The following is a 19,164-nucleotide window of genomic DNA, read 5'->3' as shown; positions in this document are numbered from 1 at the left end:
AGAGGAGAGGAGAGAGAGGAGAGGAGAGGAGAGGAGAAGAGAGGAGAGGAGAGAAAGGAGAGGAGAGAAAGGAGAGGAGAGAGAGAAGAGGAGAGGAGAGGAGAAGAGAGGAGAGAAGAGAAAAATAAAATAAAATAAAATAATACAATACAATACAATATAATAAAATAAAATAAAATACCAGAAATGGGAGGGCCCTAAGGACACCAAATGTCAGAGCTGAGAGGGCCCTTGGAACATAGGTTATCGAGTCCTGAAGGATTTTATAACAGAATGTCAGAGCTGTGGACCCCACAGAAAATAAAATAAAATAAAATACTAAAGATGGGAGAGCCCTAAGGACACAAAACATCAGAGCGGGAAGGGCCCTTAGAACATGGAATATCGTATCCAGAAAGGACCAACATACAATGTCAGAGATGAAAGGCCCAATAGCATGAAGAACATGGAATATAGATGGCTGGAGCTGAAAGGAACCACAGAACCCAGAATAAAGAATGTCAAAGCTACAGGCCACCTTAGAGCAGTGTCATAAGCAGTTGGGCCTTCAGAAGATAGACAGTCACAGCTGGGAACTGGGGGGCCCTTAGAACACAAGGTAATAGAGACGTGGAGAGCCTTAAGATGTAGAATGTCAGAGCTAGGAGGGCCAAGTACAAAGAAGGTCAAGGCTGGGAGGGCCTCAGAACAACGTCAGGGCTTAGAGGTCCCTTAGAACACAGCATGTCAGGGCTGGGAGGGCCCCGAGAACAGAGGATGTCAGCCCTTTAGAGAGCCCGGGTCCAGCTCTCTCATCTTCACCTCCCTCTGACATCCAGCTTTCTCCCCTTGTAATTTGGCTCCCCGCATGATCTGTTCTGACGGGCCAGGGGGGATGGCCCTCCTGCCCTTTCGGTGTCTGTCACCAAATAGGGAGCCTGTGTAAAACACCCTTAAAATAACCTGGCACTGCATGAACTCCTGCAGTCTCTATGCCTGCCTGCTAGCTGGATGCCAGGGGCAGCAGGGGGCACTCCCGGCTCCAGTGAGTCATGCTGTCATAGCGGCTTGGAGTGGTATTTACAGTGTTTTAACCCGAGGCCAAAGTCAAGCATTAAGGGGGCAGCAGGGACCCTTCTGGCCCCTCCACGTCCTCCTCCCACCTGCCAAGACAGGTAGCGCACCTGGTCCTCGGGCAGCCCGTGATTAGGCTGAGATCGGAGCCAGCGTCTGGACTTGAAGCTTATTATCAGGCAGATAATAACTGGTTAGGAGGCTCTCTCCTGAGTGGAAGGGAAGGGCCTCACAGCTCTAAGTGCTCATTACCCGGCGAGGAAGGCCCTGAAAGGCTGACATTAGGAACCGGTTCCTTTAGAGTCACAGTTTCTCTTCTCGTTCTGGGGAGCTGGAAGCAAAGTTTCTCAGAATCCCCCCGAGAGGAGTCCTTGGCACCCTGCGTGGGTGTGTCTGTGCTAGTGGAGACGACACATGCTGCTGGGTCCCGAGGCAAGGGGGAGAGGGGCCCCGATTCTGGGGGGACCCTCCCCAGGGAAGGCACCGTTCCCTCCGTGCCCACATCTGATGCGGCAGCACGATCCAGCCAGCATTTCTTAAGCGCTTACGGTGTGCGGAGCCCAAGGCTCGGCTCTGGAGGCAAAGGTTGCCATCAGGTGCCAGCTACTGTGGCTGGCACTTAGGATGGATACACAGAACACAGGCTCTGCTCTCACAGTTGACATTCTGTTAGTGAAAACTACTGTATGTATCAGAGAAGTATCCACAAGGACATGCATGGTAAATACAAAGTAATGGGGCACCAGCCATTGGGGGAATCCTAAAACGCTTCCTGTAGGAAGCGGCACCTAAGGTAGACCATCTAGAGGGGGAGCAGGAATTCTAAGAAGCAGCCATGAGGGGGTGCATTCCAGGCATGAAGAATGACAGTGAGAAGAGGGGAGGTCACGTAGTCTGAGGGGGAGGCTGATCTTCCATCGCCTCACCCCTGGAGGTAGCCCTCTTCATCCTTGGCACTGAACTGTTTGTACCTCCCTCGTGCCTTTTTCCTAGTGTACCCGGCATCGTGGGTACTTCATATTCCTGCCCTATCCCTTTTGGGAGATGGTAAGCTCCTTAGGAGCAAAATTTGGGATGAATTGTTCTTTAAGACCTTGTACCCTATCTTGAATGGGGTGAGCCATTTATTAAATCTTCACTGAATGGATAAATTAAGCAATTTCCCAAAGAAAGGCCAGATGGGAAGAACGCAAGACTCAAAGGTAGGATTCTACCTAATCAAAGAGCTAAATGAGCTCTGGAGTTCTTAGCAGCAGCAAAAAGGCTAAGAAAATGAAGAAAAACAAGAGGGATTTGGGAAAAGAAAGGGAGGACAGTGTAACATGGCAGCCAAAAATGCCAACTCAGTCTTAGGGAGCACTAAAAGCGTGCAGAACAAAAGAAGGGAGAACCTCACTATCCTGCCCTGGTTAAGCTATTTCAGGAGTACTATGTTCAGTTCTGGGTCCACATAAAGTTGGAGAGGGTCCGGGGGATGACAACTAGGATAAGAACTGATTGAAAGAAAAAAGAACAAGTAGCTTGGACAAGACAGTATTTGAAGGTCTATTAGGTGGGAGAATATGGAATAGACTTGGGATCAAAGCTATGGTTACATGGAATCTCTGAAGCCATCTGGTTTTCCTGAGAAAACTGAGGTCTGGTTTAACTTGACCAGGATCACACAAGGAGGAACTGTCAGAAAGTGGGATTCGAACCCAGATCATCTGACTCCAGAGACAGTGCTTTCTCACTGTATGACATTCTCCTTAGCCCCTAAGCAGAACCAGGAGACATATAGGAAGCTGCAGATTTAGGTTAGAAGGAAATACTTCCTAACAATCCCAAGATTGGAACAGGATGCCTCATTGAGTAGTGACCCCACCCCTGCCCTGTCCTCCATCACTAGCACAAAGGGTTAATTACCAATTGGTTGGGATATTAGACAAAATTCCTGCGCAGGATTAAGTCAGACTAAATCCTTTTTCTGGCAGCTAGATGACTCAGTGAATAAAGTGATGGGTTTGGAGTCAGGAAGACATCAGCTTAAATTCAGCCTCGATCACTAGCTATGTGACCCTGGGCAAGTCACTTGTCTTAATCCACTAGAAAAGCAAATGGCAATTCACTCCAGTATCTTTATTAGTGGATAATATGGTCTGCGGGGTCACAAAGTGACTTAAATATGATTGAATAAGATATATTCTGAGGTCATTTCTGATTTGGGGATTTTGTAAAATTAGGATTTTAGGCTAAATCCATTATTCAGATCTCAGGTTGACCAGGGAGAATTGATGTAGGCAAAAAGGTGCGATACCTGCATCAGTAGAAGTAAAGTCGGCCAGTATAGACAATTCACATGGAAAAGATCCATGGATTTTCATGGCTACAAACTCAACTTCAGTCCACAAAGAAGCATAGCATGGTGGCCAAAAAAAAAAAAAAGAAAAAAGATATTAACAGCATCCAGATCAACTGATTGGACTTGCCATGGTGTGCCCATTTAGTCCTGTGTCTAGCTCTGGCTACATTTTATGCAAGTCATTGACAGTCTATAAGAGGGCCATAACAATGGGGAGAGGACTGGAGGCTCTGCTAAAAGGGAAACCTATTAACAGAATAGGGGATGTCTGGCTTGCTGAAGAAGACTTAAATGATCATGTCTTCCAATATCTGAAAGGGGATCATGGGGAAGAGGGAGCAGACACTACTTTGCCCCAAAGGGGAAAACCGGGACTGATGACAGGAAATTACAGAAAGGTCAATTTTGGCGCTATAGACTGCTTGTCAATAATGTATAGAGGAGATTCCAATTGGAACCTCATATAAACTTACAAGATTTCACTTACGGCAGCTTAATAACCCTCCCAGGGAGGAAAAAGTGTTCAGAACAGTTCATTTAAAGGAATGAGTTGTAGGTGCACTGAGACTGCCAGAGATGCTGAAGAAATGTGGCAATGGATAGGAGGTTGGACTAGATGACTTCTGAGGTTCCTTTCCAGTTCTCAGAAACACGATTCTAAGATCTGGAACAATTTCCTTATTCTCTGTAACATAAATGTTCCAAGTGCGAAGATAGGGAAAATGATGTGGGCACAGCTTGGCCGAAAATATAAGAAGCAAGTAATAGTCTACAGGTTAACACTGTATTTATTCCAATCACCACTCAGGATGGATTCAACCAAGTTATCATTAAGAAAATATGCATGTATAAAACCACATTAACCTATGTTTATTGTTGCTGACAGCACTGGATATGGTTTGCTTTTTCATTTTCGTCTTTTAAAAATGGGAGTCACCTCTCAGATAAAACCTTACCACCTGTAACATTCCCATCCCAGCGCCACCCCCCATCCCCCAAAAATCTGGCTCTATTTTTCAAGATAAATTATTAAGACAAAAATATACAATCTCTTATTTCTAGAGGACATAGGTTTCTTATTTCTAAAGCAGTTTGAAAAAAGGAGAATATTTTTTCAAGTATTTCTTGCTGCATGTCTATACGGCTTCAGTTTGAGATTTTTCCAGAATCAGAAATAGTAACTGTCAGAGACCCAGGAAAGCAAATACAAATGGTATGATTTCCCCTGCTACACACTTTAAAAGATACATCCAAAAGGTTGAAGTCTGCCCATATTTCAGATGTGCCTCCAAAGGTTTTCCCCACACATTTTCAGAGAAGCATTTCAAAGCAAAATCCTGGCTACAATCTTGATACATCAAATGTCTTTGCAAAAGTAGAAAGAAGGGGAAGGGAAGGTGAGAATTTTTTCTCCCCAGAAGATGAAATGAATGTGCAGGATGATATTAGAATTTCAAACTGCTGAAATAGAAAGGTATAAATATTACATTTTTGCCCCCAGAATCTTGAAGTTTAAAAGGTTCTGTGATACAGTAACAAGTGTTTCTGAATACTATTCTATATGTTGTATACCTTTTTTTTTGTTGTTGTTTTTTAAACCCTTGCCTTTTGTCTTAGAATAGATATTAAGTATTGGTTCTAAAGCAGAAGAGTGGTAAGGGCTGGACAACTGAGGTTAAGTGACTTGCCCAAGGTCATATGGCTAGAAGATGTCTGAGGTCACATTTGAACCCAGGTCCTCCCAACTCCAGGTGCTCTATACTTTCTGTCAAAGAACCAGAAGATAATAGGTTTGTCATTAGAGCAGCTCTAGTGCCACAAAGAAGGTATACAGTGAACATCTAACATCAAAACCCAAATCCACCATTTTTCTATGGAGTAGGATTTCCTAAGAAGCCAGAGTGGAAACACGCTCCACGGTAGCCTGAGAATCAACAATTAACATGCTCGTCTGTTGAGCATGTAGAAAAGAATTATTAATTTTCAGCTTACGGTTGTATTACTTTTATTTCAGTCACACAAACTCAAGTGGTTTCCCCAAAACAAATACTGGAAGAATGGGAAAACAACTCTGATAATTATTCTCTGAAACAAGTTCCAACCCCTACTTTTAGTTAAAAAAAAAAAAAAAAAAGACAACAATGATAAAAAGAAGAAGCAGCAGCAAGGCTGGAACATACTAAAGGAAACACATCCCTGACAGTTTCAGGGCTTGTAACTTTGAAGGAAAAAACCTGCCATGTGTCAGAAATGCCCAAATCCTAAAGCAAACATCACAAGACAGACAGCAGTATAATAAAACCCCTCTGGAAATGCCTGAAATACTCTGAAAACAGGAACAAGGCGCACTACATTCAGCTGCATTTCAAAAAAAAAGTGTTCAGAATCTTTAGGATGAAATAGTACTGAACTTTTCTTAGGAATCAAGTTCCTTGGAACCAAGAATATCAAAAAACTGAATAGTATCAGCACATTTCTAACTCTAGAAGGGCAGCTAAAATGAGTGAGGAAAGAATACCCTAACTTTATCTAAAGAAGGCTGTTTGAAAGAATTACAAAAGACGTGATTGATGGGATTTCCCCCCAACATCTGCCCAGCCCCCAACTTTCCTTTTTTAAAAAAGATTCATTAACTGAAAATTAGAACTGCAACACCAAATCACAAGGGTAAGTACAGGGCAGCAGCAAAGGGTCTTCCCATCAGGCTCATTGCTTCCCAGCCTGCCGGCCTGGCTTCTTCTCCTGCTGTCCTCTCCCGCTGCCTGGAATGCCCCCTCGGCCTCGGCCTCCAAACACACCTGTGGAAACACAAAAATCTTAAGAGTCTAAGGCAATCACTTGTTTCTCTTCATATTGTTCTGTAGCTGACTGTGTTTTCCCATAATACAGAGCATCAAGCACCCTCAGGAAATCAGGAAATGGAGCTACACTCAAATCCATATGCGAAAAGTGCTGCTGCCAAGATGGATGGCCAATTAGCCCACATTCTTGGTGTGAAGTCTTGACCTGTTCAGGCACATTCACCTCCTTCTGATTATTTTAGCTGCCCTGTGAGAAGCGGAGGAAGAAGATTCTGCTTGTTTAATCACAAGATCAGTGGGAAAGACTGGAAGAAAACAGCTCTCACACACTGTCACAACTAGACTTGGATCTACTGCCTTGCTGACTGGAAACTCAAATCTGGTCCAGGTTTCAGGGGCTCCCTATCAGCCTCATACCCATACAGCAGGAAGAAAAGGCTGCTGACAAGACTCCAGCTGCTCCCAAAGTCATGTTTTCTGAAGGTGATGGGATACTGAACCTGGGATATAATGCAGAATCTATTTAATACATAGTGGGTAGATGAATGGCAACAATTAGATTTCTCTTTCACAAATCCTCTATAATGGAGCAACGTGCTCAGAGAATTTGTAGTCTATGATTACTGTCTGATGGGGAGGCCATGGGAGAACTTGGTGGGAGACCAAATACTGGAGCTTATCACCCCTGAAAATGAAAGTCTCAAAGGATGTTTGCTCTTCACTTCTAGGATATTCTCCTGGCTAACAGACTAGATAAGCAAGGCAAAGAGGAACTGTCTTAGTTTTTTTGTCTGAGGCATTTAGTTGGCCATAAAAAAATAGTAACAATTTTTGAGATTCTTTCTTGACAGCCATAGTCCTCTCCAGGGGAATTCAATGATTGAATTAATTTATAGCATTAAAGTAAGAGAAGTAAACACTATGGTAGAGGGGGGAACAACAGAATTTTGCTGAAGAAGCCCTAAACATTAGCCTAAGAGTTAGGAAGTCCCGGTCCTAGCTCTACTCATCACATGACCTCAGTCATGTGACAAAGAGGCAGCATTAAGCTTAATCTTAGGAAGAATGTTCTAACAATGAGAACTGTCAGAAAATGGAATGGGCTGATACATGAGATACTGAGCTCCCCAACACTGCAGGTGTTGATATATGAGATATGAGAGCTTGTTGGGTATACTAACGAGTAGTCCCTCTTACCTCTGGCTTTCTACATATTAAGGTTCTTCCTAGCTCTAATGTTTTATGCTCAAAATCCCCTGGCAGCTCTGATATTCTATATTCTAAATCTTGCCCAGATGTCACATTCTATGTTCCAAGGTTTCCCCATTCCTAGGTTCTAAGGTCCCTCCCAGCTCTGACATTCTGTGTTTCATTCCAGACAACCAGCAGTCTAGGCTTCAGTGAATAACTTTGGTTGATTTAGAAGTAGATCCTGGGGAGCAGCTAGGTGGCTCAGTGGATGGAGAACCAGGTCTAAAGATGGGAGGTTCTGAGTTCAAATTTGATCACAAAATATCCTTCCTAGCTATGTGACCCTGGGCAAGTCATTTACCTTCCATTGCCTAGCCCTTATCACTCTTTTGCCTTTACACAGTACTGATTCTAAGATGGAAAAAATAAGGGTTTAAGAAAAATTCTGACAGGGCTTTATGAAAGAAGAATCGAGTTAGGGCAAAGTCTCCCCCAAACTCCATACAGCACAAGCCTTTCTTACAAACTGCTTTTTGGAATAGGCAGAAGGAGACCATTTTGGGGGGTTCTATTGACAGAAATGACAGTCTCAGCCAAGGATATCAATGCAGAGTTAGATGGGTGGCCTCCCTACTCCCTGTCACCACCTCCTTTTCAGGGTTAAGTCCCAGGGTTAAAGGATAATTTTACAGCCCAATCTACAACAACGGGTCAATGTTGGCCAAGCTGCCACCCTCGAGCCTGCCAAGCCCAGCCCAGGCCCAGCTAGGGAACTCACCTCGGCCAGCTCCACCTGCTCCACGCCCCTTCTGCTGCTTCTGCTGTTGCACACCACCGCGGCCTCTGCCCTTGGACACCACCTCTTCTTTTACCATGTCAATAATCTCATCAGGAATCCGCAAGTATTTAATGGTGCTGCCTCGGATATAACACTCAGGCATGCGCCAGAATTTGTCACCATCCTGGGGAGGAAATAGCAGAGTTTTCAGGCTGGAGGGCAGTGGGGCAGGGATCTCACTGTCCACCACAGAGCACTTACTCCCTCTCACCCCTCCCCTCCAGACTTAGGAAGGGTCTCTGATTGCTGGGGTGGAAGTTCATGTCAAAAACAACATGCAGAAGTTTAGCGTGTGTCTCACGGAGCAGAGCTCCCTCTGGGGCCTGTGAACTGAACATGATCCTTTCCAACTCTTGAGCCTGACACACTGTTCTTTCTTTCTTTTTTTTTTTTAAACCTCTTGGAAAACCCTTTCCCTTCCACTGGGCCCCCATGAAGGGACCCTCCAGGAGGCCTTTCCCAAACATTCTGGCCCACAATCATTTCTTTTGTCATGAAACAGCAGTATCAGGGCTGGAGATCATTCTGCCCAACCTTCTCATTTTATAGGTGGAGAAACTGAGGTCCAAAGAAAGGAAAGGCCTTTATTTTTCTCATCTGCAAAAAAAAAAGGAGGCTAGACCAGATGACTTCCAGGATCTAAAATTCTATGACTCCATTAAGAGGGTTCCTCATCTTCCCACTTAAAGCCACTTCCTTCCACCTAATCTAACCCAACATCACCTATCATCTTGTACTGTTCTCTTGTCATTTTACATGTCTGGCCCCCCTGCCCCACCCCACCCCAGCTCCAAAGCCTGCGAGAGTCCCTTAAAGGCAGTGATTACCTCTAATCTTTCTTTTTCTATCTCTTGCAGTACTTTGGACAATGCTGGTCATATAACTAACAACCCAATACATACTTGAATAACTAACAAGCAAAACCCAAACTCCTTTAGACACAAGATAAAGGAAATTAAACATGCCCAATCTGCTGCAGCAACAGTAGCAGAGGACTCCATCCTGGTCCTGCTTTCTAACCCTCTTGAAATGAGGGAGGGTCTTAGATTTCACCATCCAGGGTCCATTATCTGTGTTCTATGGTTGAATGTTTTTCCAACTCTGGCATTATGAATATTAATTTTTAAATATTTTTTTATGCTTTTAAGTTGCTTTAAGGTTTACAAGGCATTTCATCTCTATTAGCCCACTTGATCCTCCCAACTCTGGCTCTATCAGAAACTGGCTCTAAAAGTATCATCATTCTCTTTTTACAAATTAAGAAATAGAGGATAAGAGGAAAAGTATCTTTAGGTAATACAGTCAATCAATAAGTATCTGAGCCACAATTCAAACTATGGCCTCTTGTTACTCTAACGAAAAACATTCTTTCACTATAAAAATTTCATTTAAATTGGTCAAAGACTTTATCCCCCTGCTTTCTTCTGCCTTTTACAGAGGCAATTGGTTGGTACAATGGGCAGAGTTCTGGACTTGGAGTCAGAAAGACCCAAATTCAAAAACAGCCTCAGAAACCTAACTAGCTCTAAGACCTGAGAAAGTCATTTAATTTCTCTTAGCCTCTTAGCTTATTCCTCACCTGCAAAATGAAAGAAAAAAAAATAATAAACCTACCTTAAAAGGCTATTCTGATATCTGTAAAACATTCTGCAAACTTTAAAACACTATATAAATGCTGACTTTTATTATTACTTGCACCTTTCCCTTCCTGGTCTGAAGTTCAAATTCACCCACCTTCATATTATCAGCACCCCCATCTGCACCCCTGTTCTGACATTTTATGTTCTAGGGTCCCTTTCTGCTCTAAGTCCTATCTCCCAATTATTTGGCTATAGCTTGAACAAAGAGAAACAGCCCAGTGCAGAATGGGAGATACAGGAGTGCAGAGACCTCTGGGGTCTACTCTTGGTTCTGATTCTAACTAACTGGTCAAATGGTGAACGGCAAGGGAAAAGCCCACCTCCTGGGTTTATGTTTCCTCCTCCTTAGAATGACAGGGTAGGGACTAGATGACTTCTAAGCTTTAAAGCTCTGTTCATTAAGTGTAGAAAATATTTCAATGAATACCAAATTTAAGAGAGAATTTTAGCACTAAAGATGAACTCTCTGCTCACTTCATGAGCCTATGCTGGGTAGACAGAACCAATGCCTCCCCTTCAGGGTTGCCATTAGGAATAAGTTTCTTATTTTCTGCAAACACACAGGGAGAAATCTTGCTAAATTTAAGACAACTTTCCCAAGGGAACATTCCATCTTGGACCATGCTGGGTGGCATTTAATTGAGTGTACAAGGAAGGCTGGTTAGCCTGTTTTGTCTCTACTTCCTCCTTTCAGTTCTCTGCTGAGGAATAAACAAGCTAATCTTTCCTTTAGTGCCAACAAAGTGCATTTTTGACTTCCAATGCTGTTCTTGGCACCATCTAGTGGCCATTTCTAGGTTTTGTTCAGAAATTATCATCTCTCCCTTTACCTCCAGCCAGAATGTTCCAAGTCCATTACATGACAAACTTAGCTTTAGAGCTGATAGGGACTTTAGAGTTTAGTACAGGGCTTCTTGACCTGCCATCTGTGAACTACAAAAAAAAACTTTGATAACTGCTGCTGTTTAGTCATTTTCCAGTCCTGTCTGATTCTTCTTGACCCTATTTGGGGTTTTCTTGGCAAAGATACTAGAATGGTTTGCCATGTCCTTCTCTACCTCATTTTGCAGATGAGGAACTAAGGTGAGCAAGGTTAAGTGACTTACCCAGGATCTCACAACTAGGAAGTATCTATGGCTGGATTGGAATTCAGGAAGATGAGTCTTCTTAATTCCAGGCATGACACTCTCTCCACTTTGTCACTTAAGTGACCACACTGATAACTATGCCTTACTATAAGTGGTTTCCTTAGTAATCCTAAGAGTTTTTATACATTTAAAAACACTGTTCTGAGAAAGATTCTACAAGCCTTACTAGGTTGCCAAAGGGATACATGACACAAAAAAGTTAAACCTTGACCTAATCTAAGCTTTATTTTACAGATGAAGAAACTAGAAGCCCACAACAGGAAAGAAGCTTGTCCAAGGTCACAAAGAGAATCTAACAGAGTTACGAGGATCTAGGTCTTTTTTTTTTAAACTATTACCTTCTGTCTTAGAATCAATATTGTGTATTGGTTCCATGGCAAAAGAGCAGTAAGGGCTGGGCAATGGGGGGAGGGGACAAGTGACCTGCCCAGGATCATACAGCTAGGAAGTGTCTTAGGCCAGATTTGAACCTAGGACCTCCCATCTCTAGGTCTGGCTCTCAATAGACTGAGTCATCCAGCTGCCCCCAGGAACTAGGTCTTTTGAGACACTTAGGGTTACAAAAATCAAGTTAAAAAAAAAATTATACACACAAAAAAAATCTGTCCTTAACATCAATGAGAAGCAAGTATCCTCTGTGATAAAAAAGCAGCCAGCTGGGCCTAGCAGTCTTGGTCCAATCTACAACCTTAAAACTTCCCTCAATTAAGTTACCGAGATGTCAGAATAGACAAGAGTAAAAAGAATACCGAACCTGGAGTCAGGAAGATCTGGATTCAAATCCAGAAAATTATTAGCTATGTGAGCCTCAGCAAGTCGCTCCACCTCTGTTGCCTCATTTCTCTCAATTGTAAAATGAAGGAAATAAGAGCACCTACCTCATAGGGTTATTGTGAAGATCAATTTAGATATGTGTAAAGTGATTAATGCTGTGTCTGGCACCCAGTAGGTGCTACGTAAATGTTCACTTCCTTCCCTTCCCTTTCAATTTCACTATCCCATGAGTCTTCCAAAGTCAAACTCTTCTTCATCTAAATTAATACTGGTCAATTCTAACTTTCAATGCAGCAGGACCCTTGGAAGTAGTCTTGATGAGTATAGGAAGAGAAAAATATTAACAAGTCACAATGTCTGCCTTAAGGAACTTTTGGCTGACAGCAAAGAAGAGAAGAAAGCAGAAAGATGGATTGTTCTTTTAAAATCGGTAGTCTCCTCTATGTGGGTGGTAAGAAGGAGCTTGGCTCTGAAGGGGGATGCCTAGCAGCTAAGTGAGTTCAGCCAGCTTTCTTCACCTTCCTGAGTCTGTTTTCTCCTTTGTAAAATCAAGGTGGCAGTCCACTCTCAACCTCACAGGGGTTTAGGAAGACAATACTTTGAAAACCATAAAGCATTTTAGAAAGTTTGATTCTCATTAATAGTAGCAACAGCAACAAAAATAAGTGATTCTAGTGCTCTAGTGCACCACAATATGCACACTCAGGTGAACAAAATTCATTTGCCAACTAAAGCAGCCAGTGAATTTTACAGAAGAGAATAGGAGACAAGGAATTAGGAAGCTCAGTGGCTAAAGTGTGAGTGGAGAGAGATCGAGCTGTGTTACTCTGACCAAGGCACTAACCCCCCCACTGCCTAGCTTTGTAACCAATACACAGAATTGATAAGATGGAAGATTAAGGGCCTAAATTTAAAAAAAAAAAAAAAAAAAAAAAGGAGAGAGAAACTAGGAAGGACAAGACCACCGTAAGGAAGGCTACGAATAGGCAGTTTTCAAAGGAAGAAATCCAAGTTATGCAGTCACATGAAAAAATGCTCCAAATCATTAACAATTAGGGAAATGCAAATAGAGAAAAATATGAGGTTCCATTTCATACCCATCAGACTGGCTAGGATGAAATCTCTCTTGATTAGAAAAATGCAAGTTAAAATAACTCTTGACATACCATCTGATACCTAGAAGACTGGCCAATATGACAGTAAAGAAAAATGATAAATATTGGAGGGGATGTGGCAAAATTGGGACACTAATGCATTGTTGTTGGAGTTGAGAACTCCAACCATTGAGATCCAACCATTCTGAAGAGCAATTTGGAATTATTCCCAAAGGCCTATAAAAGAATGCATTCCCTTTGATCCAGTAATACTACTTCTGGGTCTATATTCCAAAGAGATTTAAAAAAAAAATGGGAATGATAATACATGTATAACCCAGATTGAATTGCTTGTCAGCTCTGAGAGGGGGAAGGGAAAAAGAGAGGTAGACAATATAGAGCATATAACTTTGGAAAACGTATGTGGAAATGTGTTATTAAAGTAATTTTTAAAAATTGGCAAAGATGACAAAAAAAGGAAAATGATAAATGTTGGAGGGGCTTTAGGAAAATGGCTAATGTACATTAATGCACTATTAGTAAGGCTGTAAACTGGTCCAGCCATTCTGGAAAGCAACTTGGAATTATTCTTTCAAAATCCCTAAACTGTGCATCCCCTTTGAACCAGTGACACCACAACTAGACCTACTCCTACATCAAAGAAAGGGGGAAAGGACCCCTATGTGCAAAAATATTTGTGGCAGTTCTTTCTTTTGGTAATAACAAAGAATCAAAAAGAAGGGATTGCTCACCAATTCAGGAACAACTCAATAAATTATGGTATAAGAATATAACAGAATACTATTGTGTTTTAGGAAACTATAAATGGTACTGAACCTTGCAGGCAAATCCTGACTGGGTTATTGGACTCAAGATGCAGAATAAGACATATATTTTCCAACATGGTCAATGAAGAAATTTGGTTTTGTTTGTGCATTTTTGCTAAAAGGGTTTCATCTTTCATTTCTTCTCAATAGGGTGGTGATAGGATGGAAAAAGAGAAAACACATTTTTGTTAGGTTAAAAAAAAGTTACTTTGGGATTAAGGAAAATCTGGTACAGTAGAAATAGCACTAGGTTTATAGACAGAGGACCTGGGCTTAAATTCTACTTTGGCATCCTATTTCAAGAGAAGTTCCTCAAGGGCAAGGTCTGCCTTACTTTTATCTTTGTATCCTAGCTCCTCACAAAGATCCTGGCACATTGAATGAAAACACAGATGGCTGTTACCTTTTGGACTTGCCCTTTGTATTTCTTGGTTTTCAGATTTATAACAGTAAGAGGTCCCTTCTAGCTTTCAATTCAGTGAAATATATATAGTTCTATAGTTCGGGTCAGAGGCTACCAGGCAAGGTGTTCTGCAAAGGCCTACTTACCCTGGATGTACAGATGACCTCTCTCAAATTGATGTTCATCCAGTTATCACAGCTCACAAGGTGCCCATTGTAGGTTTCACCATTTTTTAGTTCTACCAACTAGAAAAATAAAGTTCAAGCCATAAATCAAATCATCAATTGCCAGGTATTTATGTTTGTTATAATACTAGAGATATTATTGTCTTCAAGAAACTTAATTGTGTATCCATACTATAATACTAATAAAATAGTATATAATTAAGTGCTAATGGTTCTAAGTTTTCTGTTTCACAGGAGTAGAAGGGGAAAGAATTAATAAAAATTATAATACTAATGTCATAAATACTTAAAATTGGGCCTTTTTTTAAAAAAACCTTACCTTCTTAGAATTGATACTAAGTATATTGATTGCAAGGCAGAGGAGTGCTAAAGGCTAGGCAATTGGGGTTAAATGACTTGCCCGGGGTCACATACTGGAAGTATTTGAGGCCAAATTTGAATCCTGGACTTCCTCCTGTCTCTAGACCCACTCTCTATCCACTGAGCCATCTAGCTGCCCCCGAAATTGAGCCAATTCTTTAATGGCTCAGATTTGAACAGTAGGGGATGGGGCAAAGGATAATTCACATAAGGTCAATCAATGTGAATGAGGTACAGAGGTGGGAATGAACATAGCTAATTCCTGGGACAATGAAGAAACTGACATAACTGGTAGAAGATATGACCTTGGTCACAAGTAAGAAATAAGGTCAGAAAGTGATAGGGTGAGGCCCCTTCCAGAAGGGCCTTAAAAGCCAAGCAGTTTTTGCTTTGATTCAGTAGGAGAAAGGAATTATTAGATTTAGGGATATGTTAGAAACGGCAATCTAACATTGGTGTGCAGGTGAAGTTACAGAAGGGAAACACTGGAAGTATGGAGGCTAGCTTCTATCCAGTAGAGAAGAAGCTGTGGCATACTGAGAAGACCAGTCCATTGATGGTTAGAGAGACTAGGTTTATATCTTGGCTCTGTGACTTACTACTTACTTACCTGTGTGGTCTGAGCCGATTTAATATTCCTACTATGTATGTGCTAGGCACTGGGCTAGGTGCTAGTGATACAAAGGCAGAAACCAGTCTTTGCCCTCAAGGCACTTACATTCTACTGGGGGAATAAAATGAGTATACAAATAAGTACAATTCCATGTGGATGCTCCCACCATCAACACAGATGGCAATCTATCTATAACGTGTCTCCCAAAAATTTAGTTTCTATGTTAAAAAAAATTCAGCCCCCTGCAGCCCACTCGGGGAAGAAACTCTCTGAAATAAGTCAGATGAATTCTAAGATAGGCGATCTACAATCTGTCATGGGGCCCACCTTCAAGCCTTTCCAGCTTGACAGGACCTGCATTACAGATGGTATCTATTATTAGTATAACTGTTTCTCCTAGTGAGCTAAAACAGTTCAGAAATAAGCACTGGAAACATGGATATTCCATCAGATTCAGTTGCTGATCTGCATGAACTGTCTGGGTTTTGTCTTTTCTCTTTGTTACAGGAGTGTCTCTCAGTGTACGGAGGGGGAAGGGATATAACTGGATATCAAGGTGATGTCAAAACAAAAGGTCTCCAGATAAACATTTTTAAGAAAACATGGATATTTTGCTAGCCAAGCAAAGATTAAGAATAGAAACACATAAGGTTCAAGATCTCTTTTACTCTTCATGTTCTCCTCTTTAGATTTTGTCTGTGACTGATGTTCATCAAGCAGTCGCCACATTGCCTACTTACCATGGGGTGATTCTGGGCTGTCTTCAATAAGGATAAGGGCAGCTAAGAAAGCAAACAAGACAATTGAGAATTCTACTGGCTAAAAGCATAAACCTGTCTTTCTTCCAACAGAGATCACAGATCTCATAAGGTTAGAATACTGGGCCTTAAGAGGTCCCCAAATCCTCCCCCCTCATTTTCTGGGTGATGTGATTTTTAAATAATGAAGATACAAGCAGTGATTCTTGAATTGAACAATGAGATTTACTTGGACACTAATCTACTTACTCTCACAACATTATATTTATAGTTTTCCTCTCCCTAAAAGCTCCAGGATGCCTGCCCAAAGTAGCCAATCCCTTCATGGACTTTACCTTCAAATAAATACTACTTTAGCAATAGACACTATTTTTCACTTTAGTTTATTTGTATTTTTATTTGGGGTTTTAGTTTTATATGAGTATTCTCTTATAACAATGACTGATATGAAAGTATGTTTTGCATAATACATATACAACTAGATCCAATTGCTCCATCTCTGGGAGTGGTAATCTCTCTGGAGAAAGACAATTTGGAGCTTGTAATTTCAGAAAATTGTTATTACACATAACTGGAGAAATAAAATACTTATAAGACTCAAAAAAAAAAAAAGATTTCATAGTCTTTTCACTGGGGACTTATTTTTCAATCATGTTATTTAGTCATGTAAATAACCCTGGAATGGAGTCTTCAGTTCTGGCTCAGCAACTTATCTAATGTGTAGTTCCAGGCACTGAGCCTCAGTTTTCTCCTCTGTAAAATAAGGAGGTTGGAGAGGATGATCTCTAAGAGCCTTTTCAGCTCTGATAATCTGTGGTCACAGCCAACCTTGGGGAACTCTAGGAAGGAAGAAATACCACAGATTTAAAAATTTTAGTGTGTGTTACTAGAATAAGCACCTGAGGATTTTCCAAAGAAAGAGAAAAAGAGCTCTGGGGAATCCCCTTCAATGGATCACCCATGAGCATGGGCCCCTGCTAAGCAGGAAAAAGTCCATTTCCCCAACTGTTTTCCTGAAAGAATTATGTGATGAACAAATGTGCAGCTATATGACAGGAGGTCCAGCACAGGAAGAATAGGGAAAGGAAAGGACAGAAGTAGAGATGACACTTGGAGTTTAAACAGGAGGAAGTAAAAAAGCTCTACCCTTTTTACTAGAGTTCCTTGATTATGCACATTCTTGAACCCTACCTTCTTCTCACAACTCAAGGTGGATGGAGAAAGAGATAAAGGATGGGTGAGAAAGGAGAGCAAAACTATTGATTAGATGAGAGAAAAGACAGAGAAGGGATAAAGTAGTGGTGATAAGAAGACATGAGGTGGTAGTGGGGAGAAGAAAGGGACAAGTTGGAGAGGAGAATAAAGGGTATAGGAAAGGAGGTAGAATATGGACAAATGAAAAAGGGATGGAGTCAGGATGAGGAAGGAAAATGAAGGGATGAGAAAAGAAAATGAAGGAATGAAAATGAGGAGTAGAAGGCCAAAGTAAAAGGCCAAGTAGGAAGAATAGCTGAAGAAGAGGAAGGAAGGAATATCATAGAATCTAAGGAATATCAAAGGCAATCTAATATAACTCATTATTTTACACATAAGGAAAGTGGGGTTACGGTCATATAAGTAATTCATGGGGGCATGAGGAAAGGGGAGCAGAGAGGGCAACTAGGTAGTAAGTAGGTCATCAGGACTGGAGTCAGGAAGACCTAGGTTCAAATCTGACATCAGATTTCTACTAGATAAAGAGTAATCATTAACAGAGGGAAGGCACCAGAATTAAGAGGGAATGGGAAAGGTTTCCTGCAGAAGGTTTTAGTTGGAAGGCACAGAGATAAAAGAAGGAAGGTGTTCAGGCATAGGGGACCATCAGAGAAAATGCCGGGATCTAAGAGATCGTGTGTCTTGTGCCAAGAACAGCAAGGAAGTCGGTGTTTCTGGAACAAAGAATACATGGTAGAGAGTAAGGTACAAGAAGACTGGAATAATAGGAGGGGGCTAGGTTATGAAAGGCTTTGAATGCCGTGTAGAAGATTTTATATTTGATTTTCGGAGACGAAAAAGAGGAATGAATAGAGGGGGATATAGATAGAATGAATAGGATGGGGATGAGAGGCTGTGGAGAAGGGAAGTATGGAAAGGAAGATGTGAAGAGGGGAATGAAGGAGGGAGATGAGGAAGAAGGGGAGAAAGGATGAGGAAGAGGAAGATGTGTAGGAAGGGGAATAAGGAGAGAATGAAGGAAGGGATGAGGACGGAGATGAAGTAGGAGTAGGGGAAGGGAAAGAGAAGACTGGAAGGAATGAGGAGGGAAACGAGAAGGAACGTGATAAGAGAGGTGAGAAAGAGGATGAGGAAATAAGAGGGAAATGAGGTGAGGAAGAGGAATATGAGAATGACAAGGGGGATGGGATGAAAGAAGGGTTGAGGGAAATGAGGCGTATGAAGAGGAGATGAGGGGGAGACCAGGCAGAGTCTCGCCGTGCCCAGGTCCGCCATGTCCCCCCGGGTTTTCCAACCAGCCTCCCTCCCTGCTCTCCTCATGCCAGTTCCGGGGACTGAGACTCGGAGGAGCCCCCGCCCAGCCCGTCACCCCCAGTTCCCCTCACCATGGTGCCGGCCGAGCCGGGGCGGGACTCCTCTGGTCACTTCCGCCGCCGCCCGCCGTAGCTGAGGGACTCAGAATTCCCTCCAGGCTGCACGGTACGGAACAGGGCGGGCTGACGTCTCTACCAGCCAATCATTCCCCAGCTCTACGCCACCTCGACCAATCCCGAGTGGCGTAGAGGGCGGGAAAAAAGCCGAAAGCTCCTAGAGGTGGAGAGTGACCTCACGCCCAGGGCGCGCAACTGCCGTAAAGCAGGCCTCCGTCGGGGGCTGAAAAGAACTGCGCGGCACGAGGCATTCTGGGTAACGTTTTCCAGGATTGGCGCGCTGCAGTTTTCTAAGAGGAAATCTGGAGGCAATGGGAGTCGTTGAACCTCTGTCAGTGTGTCGGCTTTGTGAAAAGGGCCGAGTAATCCCAATGTTCCTGAGGATGAGGGCCTACGGTGCCGAGCCCCATCTTAGAAGGGGCGTAGAGAGAGAGGATGAGACTTGAACACCGCCTCTTGCAGGAGGAGGCAGCTGGGAGAGGTAGAGCTCAAG

At 42.4% G+C, this 19,164-nt stretch overlaps 1 protein-coding gene across 1 annotated transcript; it reads right to left on the bottom strand.

Annotated features, from left to right (window-relative positions):
- Positions 1-5,093: 5,093 nt before the first annotated feature.
- LSM4 (LSM4 homolog, U6 small nuclear RNA and mRNA degradation associated) lies at positions 5,094-18,706 on the bottom strand. Its single transcript, XM_044658647.1, has 5 exons — positions 18,627-18,706; positions 16,009-16,050; positions 14,257-14,355; positions 8,165-8,348; positions 5,094-6,192 (listed from the first exon to the last, which is right to left on the bottom strand). The coding sequence occupies exons 1-5, from the start codon at positions 18,627-18,629 to the stop codon at positions 6,101-6,103; spliced, it is 420 nt and encodes a 139-aa protein (XP_044514582.1). The 5' UTR covers positions 18,630-18,706; the 3' UTR covers positions 5,094-6,100.
- Positions 18,707-19,164: the final 458 nt, after the last annotated feature.

The sequence above is a fragment of the Gracilinanus agilis genome, chromosome 1, assembly GCF_016433145.1.
Source record: "Gracilinanus agilis isolate LMUSP501 chromosome 1, AgileGrace, whole genome shotgun sequence".
In the NCBI taxonomy this organism is placed as follows: Eukaryota; Metazoa; Chordata; class Mammalia; order Didelphimorphia; family Didelphidae; genus Gracilinanus; species Gracilinanus agilis.
The sequence above is the reverse complement of the archived record's forward strand: the minus strand, read 5'-3'. Positions and strand labels throughout refer to the sequence as shown.